At 42.8% G+C, this 10,000-nt stretch overlaps 1 protein-coding gene across 4 annotated transcripts in view; it reads right to left on the bottom strand.

Moving 5' to 3' along the window:
- Positions 1-10,000, bottom strand: part of LOC143279824 (lysosomal alpha-mannosidase-like) — a 263,784-nt gene that overhangs the window by 94,905 nt on the left and 158,879 nt on the right. For all 4 annotated transcript variants that reach the window (XM_076584037.1, XM_076584048.1, XM_076584056.1 and 1 more), the window contains one exon: positions 2,808-2,916. In XM_076584037.1, coding sequence (XP_076440152.1) covers positions 2,808-2,916 — 109 coding nt within the window. The remainder of the gene's footprint in view (positions 1-2,807; positions 2,917-10,000) is intronic.

Below are 10,000 nucleotides of genomic sequence, written 5' to 3' on the forward strand. Positions count from 1 at the left end.
GCACACACAGACGGATGGATGGACGAACGGACTTATGCCGCGAGAGATGGGGAGAGGGGGGGGGGGGGCGGCAGGGGGGAAAGAAAGAGAGAAAAAAATCAAGTGGATGAAGTGGGATGGATATAACGGAAAAGCTGAGAGAGAAAGAAAGAGAGGGAGATGGAGAGAGATAAGGAAAGAGGAATGAGAGGGAGAGAGAGAGAGAGAGAGAGAGAGAGAGAGAAGGAAAGAGGAAGAAGAGGGAGAGAGTGAGGGTAGACAGAGAGAGAGAGAGAGATGGAGAGAGAGAGAGAGAACGAACGAACGAACAAAATAAAACATCTGGATGTGTGCTTTAAGCCCGCACACGCGCGCTAACACGACAGAATCATTTGTTTCTTACGTCCCTTCGAACGGACAAATCGATAATCGTGTCAGCAAATTGCCGCAGGGAACAGAATGCCTTTTTGCTAATGTTTTGGAAACAGCATAAACCAACAAAAGAAGAAGAAGAAGAAGAAGAAGAAGAAGAAGAAGAAGAAGAGAGAGAGAGAGAGAGAGAGAGAGAGAGACAGACAGACAGACAGAGACAGAGACAGAGAGACAGAGAGAGAGAGAGAGAGAAGAAAAGAGGGAGGAGAGGGACACACACACACACAGAGAGAGAGAGAGAGAGAGAGGAGAGGGGGGGGAGGGGTAGAAGGCCTTCAAGACTCACTTGTGACACGAGCTCTATCAAGTAAAGAATTCATGAGGGATAAGACGGGATTTTTTAATCGTTCAAATGGGTTTTGTATTAAGTATAAAATTTATAATAAGCTCGCAAAAAACAAACAAACCAAAAAGTATAAAAAGCTCGCAAAAAACAAACAAAGAAACAAAAAAACAAGCATGTTAATGGGATCGAACTAAGGATGTTCTGTTCGGAATCCAGTATTCTTATCCACAGTTCTACGACGCATCTGATGTCACTCGACCAAATTTTAGCGTGATAAATAATTATACTATTGTATGCGAGGTAATAATACCATTCAACTCATGTTGTTGTTTTTTGTTGTTGTTGTTATTGTTGTTTTATATCTAAGTTATTTAAGAAACTTGGATTCGGCGGTAAACGAGACGTTGATATCAGGCACATTGCAACATGTATCAGCACTAACCAGTCTACAACAGGCTGATCAAAACTGAAAGAAACGATCAATTGAATTCCAGCACGATAAATATATCATTGTATTTGAGGTAATATCACCATTTAACTCGTATATATATATATATATATATATATATATATATATATATATATATATTAAGAAACTCTAGGGAGAGCTGGACAGTACAAGGTCTTCAGAGAAGAAGCCCCCCTCAGTCAAGTGTTTCGGCCCTTAACTCCTTACACTCTAATGGGGCCGGGCCACACTCAGGTAATGACTCCTGGATGCCATTGTATTGCCGCCTTTTCTTCTTCCAATTTTTTCCTGGTCCTCACACATATATATATATATATATATATATGTGTGTGTGTGTGTGTGTGTGTAGCCGTGAACCGAGTGGTTATTCAAGGGTATGGTACAAAAGAACTGACTAAATGATGATTTACTGTATTAAAGGATAGACAAGATCCCGCGCACAGGGCAGGAACATGTAGAGGCCAGTCACAAAATGGGTTTTTCTATTGTTTTATTTACAATAGTGATGAGAACATAAGAAAAGAAGATATAAACTAAAGGAGAAGAACAGAAGATATAAAAAAAGAGAAGACTAAGAAGAGAAGACCGAAGAGAAGAGAAGAAAGAGAAGACTAAGGAAGAGAAGACAGTGCCTGGAATGACACAAACAAATGTGATTAGCACAACATGTCGGCACAAGTGAATAATAAAGCACATGTATACATATTACATGGAAAGACTATCACTGGGTTTGCGATATGTGTGAAGACCAAACACTGACATCAAATGACATTTCTAATACATTTGAATAGTGTAGATAAAGTGGTTGAAGCTATGCTGATTGAGTGAAAGTACACTGACAGTATAGATTAGGTAAAGCTTATATACTGTGTCAACGGAGACGTTGACATCGCCTCAGGCACACCGCAACATGTATCTGCACAAACCAGGTCTACATACAGGCTGACCGGGACTGACAGAAACGATGGACTCAATTTTTTGCTTTTATGTTAATTACAGTTCATCCAGTATCCACTTTAGAATATTCATCTTCAGTCTACACGTCGATGGTGTAGTTAGCGTCACCGTAACGTGTGTGAGTGTTCTGTCCAGAATTTGTATTTCTCTTCCCTTTAATTGCGAACGAGAAGAAAGAGGTCATGCCGTGGCTTCTAAACCAAACATTGCCTGCGTTCTGGCAACTGGGAAGCGGGAATAATTATGGATTTTTGTGGATTCGCCAGTAAGTGTGACGGGGACATTCAAACAAAACTCCTCCTAGTATAAGGTTGAAGACAACTATGTGAGTTTTAAAATTGGCGTATTTAAGAAAAACAAAACAAAAACATGGGAAGATGGAGAGAGAGAGAGAGAAAGAGAGACAGACAGAGAGAGACACAGAGAGAGAGAGAGACAGAGAGAGAGAACGCAAAAACGCGGGGACGTAGGAAGTTTAACGCAAAGGCCACCAGCCTGTCCACATGAGAACACGTACATATAAAGATAACGATTTGGAGAAAACCAACCAAAAAAACAAAACAAAAAAAACCCCACCAACTAGATGTTACAAGAGAGAGAGAGAGAGAGACAGAGACAGACCAAGAGCCAAGAGACAGACAAACAGACAGACAAACAGACAGACAAACAGACACGCGATCTCACCTGGTATGTTGGGACTGGTTTCCCAAACAAACTCCAGCGTTTTCGTTTTCTTTCTCACGTCGTGGTCTTGGAAGTCGATCCTCCCCACGAACAGAGCATCAAACCCCATCTGGAACATAAGATAAGATAAGATAAGAATAGCTTTATTATCTCCAACTGGAGAAATTTGGTCAGGTGCATTACCACAACATAGACAAGTAAACAACATGGGGACCATTAACTGTAAAAGTCAACAACAGCTTTTACGAATATTACGAAGATACAAATGTAAAAAAAAATATCACATACACCGTTTCATACATACATCCACACACTGCAGGTAATAACTAGTATTCTTAATGTAAAAACAGAAAGAATTAAGAAACATTATTTGAATATAATTATAAACATAGCCTACTATACTGCACATTGATTATAACAGACAGATAAGATAAGAATAAAGATAAATTGCGGAAAACCGCAACCAGATAATCAGCACACACCCGCACCCACCCACCCCACACACGCGGATTACTTGATTAAACAAGAGTAATAAACATATGTTCTCAAATAAAAGCATTTACATATTCGCTTTTAAAAACATTGCAATTAATTATTACATCGTAATTATTAACAGAAATATATTCAGAATATGGACGTTAGCATTTTAGACATATTCCATTATACATTCATCCTGCATATTCCACATTATTCCTCCTACATATTGCACATTCATTATAACCAATTGTCACGTTTTTGAGCTCAGTAAGCAAACACACACACACACACACACACACACACCACAACTAGAACAAGGTACAGCCTATCATGCACGGACTTTCACACATCTCACATGAGTGCGCGCGCGCGCGCGCACACACACAAACACACACACACGCGCGCGCGCGCGCGCGCACGCACACACAGTTCTAAAAAATTTAAAAGGTGGATTGAACGTGGAATAAAAGTCTTCAGAGCTCTGGATTTCAACTTAAAAGTTCTGTAGCGTCGTCCTGATGGCAATAGCTCATAATACTTTGCTAAAATATGGGTGTCGTCAGTTGCTATCTGCCTGCTTTTTTTAACCACTCGACTTTCATACAGCTCTTGCATACTAGCTTGTTTCACTCCCACAATTTTACTGCATACACTCATGACATCGTTCAAAACACACTTACTCCTCACTCCCAAACTTCAATATCAGCACATAAATGAAACTGTACACACACACACACACACACACACACCTTCCTCTCAAATCTATGCAAACAAACTCAATAAACGAAATGATCTTAATTTCAAGCCAGGTGTATTCTTCCTATCTTATGTAACCTGCATTCCCTCTCATTCCCTACATTCTGCTAACTCTTTTCACGCTCAGGTGCAGATTATCTACTTTTGCAACCAGTATGTACGGGAAAATCGATGGCAATGGAGAAAAGCGACATGGTCGAAAAGATGCATTTCCATGCCAAGAAACGTGTGTGTGTGTGTGTGTGTGTTTCTCTGCGTGTGTGTTTATGTGTGTGTGTGTGTGTGTGTGTGTGTGTGTGTGTGTGTTTCTCTGTGTGTGTGTGTGTGTGTGTGTGCGTGTGCGCGTGTATATAAAATTATATATATATATATATATATATGTGTGTGTGTGTGTGTGTGTGTGTGTGTTTATGTATGTATATATGTGTATATATCGTGGGGATAATCGAACAGCAAACTACCCGGTTCAGGGAAAACTTAACAAATATCCTCAAGAAGTCAACCACGCGTTGAGATAAAAAAAAAAAAAAAAAATTAACCGAATACATGTATTTAGACCGTAGTAACTTGTTTGGGCGTCGGTTTCATTGCCTGACATTGATTTAAGTACAGTTATCAAAGCAAAGACGACAATGCCTATCATAAGTGAAACACAGCTGACAAAAAAACCCCAACGAAGTCCATTCTTTTCTTATGTTGTCCTGCTATAATGATAACGTTTGAGCGAAGTCTATCCGGCGAATGTTCTATTCTGATCCGCGTAAATCTAGACATAAACAACTTTCATCACCAAGTAACGAAACTATCTTCTTCTTCTTTCTTTTTTATTTTTTTTATTTTTTTATTTTTTTTTGGGGTGGTAAAATTTAGTTCTGCACCTTGAAAACGCACTTCTGAATCATTTCTATATCACGTTTTGTCAAAGTTTCACAATTAGCTCCTTTTGGGACTATGAGGATATTATAAAGTGACAGCATCAGTATCTCACACCAAACGTAAAGGTAAACAGCAATGGCAACAACAGGAAATAATGATAACAATATATGTATAAACAATCATAGTTACAATCTTGCAGCTTTTCTCATTTTGACAACAACAACTCGCAAACAACAAAAACTTTTTTTTCGGAGACACGGAAATTACACACGTACAGATACACACAGACACACACAGACACACAGACACACACACACAAATCTTTGGCCCAAGAAGACAAAGGAAAAAAAAATGTATCAAGTTCGCTCATATGTCTTATGAGATTGGGCAGATGTGTATACGATATCAGGCTTGCTATCGACTCAGGTTTCATTTCTAATTCAATTTACATTTCTTCCTCTTTCTCACACGCACCTGCTCACACGAGCAAACCTCCCTACCCATCCCCCCACTCCTCCCACGCCCCCCCCCCAACCCACACACACACACACACAACCGTCTAAAAACACTTATAGTGAATAGACGTTAAACTGAAGATAAAACACACACACACACACACACGCATATGAGTAATTGTACAAACGCAGGCACACACGCACACATAGATATAAATATATATATATATACAGAGAGAGAGAGAGAGAGAGAGAGATGGTGACGCGGGAGGTTTCTTTATTTGGTTGTATTCTTATTTTCATATGTCTGTGTTTTTTTATTTTTTCCCCAGTGAGCGTCTCTAAGTGCGTGAATTCGTTCCCGAATTTCACGTGAAGTTGAGCGTGTTCACATTAATGTGGACTGGCAGTGGGTCTTTCCCCTTGCGTGTTTTGGGAGATGCAGCAGACTAGATGTGTGTGGGTGGCATCCAGTTGGTCGCCACGTTCAAGTGGAGACAAGAGTTTGGGCCTTCTCGTTGATGAAAACACTCTTGTGTTTGAAGTCTTTGTGACCCCGAGTTTGGGTTGTTGTTTGTTTTTTTTGTATTGAACCACGAGGGGAAGAGCAAGTATTCCATGTAAGTACTCAGTTCATTTTCCCAGGATTAAATTTCTGTGTTTACAAATGATGTTTTTGAAAGGAAGAGGGGGGTGTGGGGGAGGGGGTTCGAAAGGAATCCAAGACTTTACTTTTGTTTCGTTATCACTTGTTTATGTGCTTTCTTTCATTCGTGTCATGTTCAGTATTTTTAATTGTTTTTCCCACATTGTACTTAGCGTTATATGTCGTAAAAATAGTACAAGAAAAGGTACTTAAGGCACTGTAATTATCAGTGAACGGAAACGGTTTTTTGTAAGCTTCAGTTTATATCACTCCAAGACTGTTATTTGTTGCTCATAACTGTATTCATATGGAGTGTTTGTTAGTATGACGGGCGCCATAGCCGAATGGTTAAAGCGTTGGACTTTCGATCTGAGGGTCCCGGGTTCGAATCACGGTGACGGCGCCTGGTGGGTGAAGGGTGGAGATTTTTACGATCTCCCAGGTCAACATATGTGTGCAGACCTGCCAGTGCCTGAACCCCCTTCGTGTGTATACGCAAGCATAAGATCAAATACGCACGTTTTAAAGATCCTGTAATCCATGTCAGCGTTCGGTGGATTATGGAAACAAGAACATACCCAGCATGCACACCCCCGAAAGCGGAGTATGGCCGCCTATATGGCGGGGTAAAAACGGTCATACACGTAAAAAGCCCACTCGCGTATATACGAGTGAACGTGGGAGTTGAAGCCCACGAACGCAGAAGAAGAAGAAGTCTGTTAGTATGTGTTGTAATTATACACCGAAATATAATGCAGGCCTTTTAGGCCTCTATTCAGTTCTCCGTCCCCCAGTCTGCTGGCTGTTCCCTCTCCCGGGTGGGCGGGCGGGTGGGTGGGTGGGCGAGGTGTGTTTCCAGTGAGAAAAGGACGCAGAGCTGCAGTCGACTGTGAACTCCCCGAAGTTTCCCCCCTGTGTTCCCCTTTTCCTTCTATTCGGTCTGATTCTCCCTTCCCCAGTGGTCCGGCGGGTCACACTCCCTGCCTGCTCAGCGAGGCGTATCTCCGTTGGAAAGTGGGACACAGACCCGTACCGTCATCGTATGGCAAGACCCCAACTTGACCAGCTTGTTACCCATTTCCCTTATATCTACATTCCCGTGCTTTCATATCTGTGAAACTGCATGTTTGGTGCGTATCTGTTATGCATGTGTGGGTGTATGTGTGAATGTGTGTCTTCATGTTTTTACATTTATTTGCTTATTTATCATTTATTTATTTATGTAAGCTTATCTATTATTTATTCACCTTTTTTTTCATTTTTTTTTTCAAGGCCTGACTAAGCGCGTTGGGTTACGCTGCTGGTCAGGTGTAGCGTATATGGTTTTGTCAGAACGCAGTGACGCCTCCTTGAGCTACTGAAACTGAAACTGAAACTACATTCCCACCCCTTTTGCGCCAACTTCAGAGTGCGCGAAATCCGCGATGACGCTTAGAACGTTCAGGAAGAGGAGGTCACTTCAACAGCTGCCAAGGTGTAGCCAAGGTTGTGTGAAGAATCAGACCAGAGACTCGAATCGGCTGTGTTGTGTCTTTTGTTGTTGTTGTTGTTGTTGTTTGTGTTTGGGGGTGTTTATTGCTTTCATATTGAACTTTATTCCCTTTTCAATAGTTTCTTTTGGTATTAGCATAGATATTGATATAAAACCTTATCGATTTTAACTCCTTTGTTCCTGATGTCCTCTGTGTGAGATAAGCCCTTTCCTAGGAAGTAGAGCGCGACAGATGGTGTGTCTACACACAGGCGCACACGCACATACACACACACACACACACACACACACACACACACACACACACACATAGAGAGAGATGGTGTGTCTACACACACACACACACACACACGAGGGAAAGAGATGTGGGCGTGTGTCCACAGGTAGATAGATAAATAGATAGGTAGACAGACAAAGAGACAGATGGATAGATAGATTTGAGGGTGGTGGTAGGTAGGATACATTACGGTGTCATGAAAAACCATGTCCCCCACACTGCACGGTGACTGGAGTCAGCCATGGGGCAATACTGTCTGACTGTCCATCCCATAGCCGCTTCTCTCTCTCTCTCTCTCTCTGTGTGTGTGTGTGTGTGTGTGTGTGTGTGTGTGTGTGTGTGTGTGTGTGTGTGTGTGTGTGTGTGTGTGTGCAGTGGGTGGTAGATAGGAAGGGGGAGAGAGAGAGAAAGAGGGAGAGAGAGAGAGAGAAAGAGGGAGAGAGAGAGAGAGAAAGAGGGAGAGAGAGAGAGTGTGTGTGTGTGATGTGTGTAGTGGGTGGTAGAGAGGAGAGAGAGAGAGAGTGTGTGTGTGTGTCGTGGGTGGTAGATAGGTTGAGAAAGAGAAAGTGTGGGTGGGTGTGGGTGTGTGTGTGTGTGTGTGTGTGCAGTGGATGGCAAATGTGTGTGTTCCACGTGAAGGGTTCCATGAGACAGACACCCTGTGGTGCCTGCTGGGACTTGAAAAAAACAAGACACCCTGTCAGTGTTGATTCCAATATGTCCTCCTGTCTCTGTCATTCTCTGTCTCTGTCTCTCTCTCTCTCTCTCTCTCTCCCTCTCTCTCTCTCTCCCTCTCTCTCTCTCTCCCTCTCTCTCTCTCTGCCTGTCAGTCTCTTCTCTCTTCACGCTTGTGCAGGCAAACACACACACACACACACACACACACACACACACACACACACACACACACACACACACACACACACGCTGACATGCACACAAGGTATCCCTATTTGTAAATACGCTGATATTACACAGCACTCTGAACAGGACAGCGAAGGTCGTGGAGAGAAAGACAGTGTGAGAGGAAAGACAGAGAGACCGAGACAGACACACACAGAGACAGAGAGAGAGAGAGAGAGAGACAGAGAGAGTTCTTTCACCAGTCCATTTCAATAGGGCAATGAAATGGTCCACAGTCAAGTCATGCCTTGCGTATTTGACATTCACATATCAATACACGGCTGTCCACGCCACTGAAAAACCAAGCCAGAGAAAGAGAGGGTGAGAGAGAGGGTGAGAGAGAGAGAGAGATATATAGAGAGAGAGATGGGGGGAAGAGGTAAGGAGATAGAAAGAGAAGAAGAGGAGGAAAAAAGAGAGGAAGAGGAGAAAGAAAGAGAGACGTGGGGGGGGGGGGGGGATGTAAAGAGATAGAAAGAGAAAGGGAAGAAGGGGAGGAAAAGTGAGAGGGGGAGGAGAAAGAAAGAAGAAGAAGAAGAAGAGAGGAAGAAGAAGAGAGAAAGAGAGAGAGAGAGAGAGAGAGAGAGAGAGAGAGAGAGAGAGAGAGGGAAGGGGAAAAGAGACGGAAAAGGCAGGGGGGAGGAGAGAATGGTGTGTGGGTGGGTGGGTGTGTGTGTGTGTGTGTGTGTGTGTGTGTGTGTGTGTGTGTGTGTGATTGAGTGTGTGTGTTCGTTCGTTCTTCAGTTTAACGTCTTTCCACTTGAAGTGATATTAGACGGAAAAAAAAAAAAAAAAAAAACCCGTGGGGGTAGGGGTTGTGGGAGGGGGTGGGGGTAAAAGTGTGTGTATGTGTGGAGGGTGAATAGCGAGAGACAACGCTAGGGAAAATGGAAACGTTATAAACGCCAACAGTGTGTGTGTGTGTGTGTGTGGGTGCGTGTGTGTGTGTGAGTATGTTTGTGCGTGTGTGAGTGTGTGTGTTTCTGAGTGTGTGTGTTTGTCTGAGTGTACGCTGCGTACGTGTGTGTGCGTGCGTGCGTGCGTGTGCGTGCGTGCGCGTGCGTATGTATGTGTGCGTGTCTGTGTGTTTCTATGTGTGGGGTGTGTGTGTGTGTGTGTGTGTGTGTGCATGTCTGTGTTTACGCGCACAATGTGCGCGAGTATGCGTATGTGAGTGCGTGTAGTGTGTGTGTGTGTATGCATGTGTGTGTGTTTAAATGAACATGAAAGAGGGGATTCATACCCCTAAACACAAGAATGAATAATGTTCGTACAGTCCGTTTCATGTACCACAAGCTCTTTCCACTACTT

This window comes from Babylonia areolata, chromosome 1, assembly GCF_041734735.1.
Source record: "Babylonia areolata isolate BAREFJ2019XMU chromosome 1, ASM4173473v1, whole genome shotgun sequence".
In the NCBI taxonomy this organism is placed as follows: domain Eukaryota; kingdom Metazoa; phylum Mollusca; class Gastropoda; order Neogastropoda; family Buccinidae; genus Babylonia; species Babylonia areolata.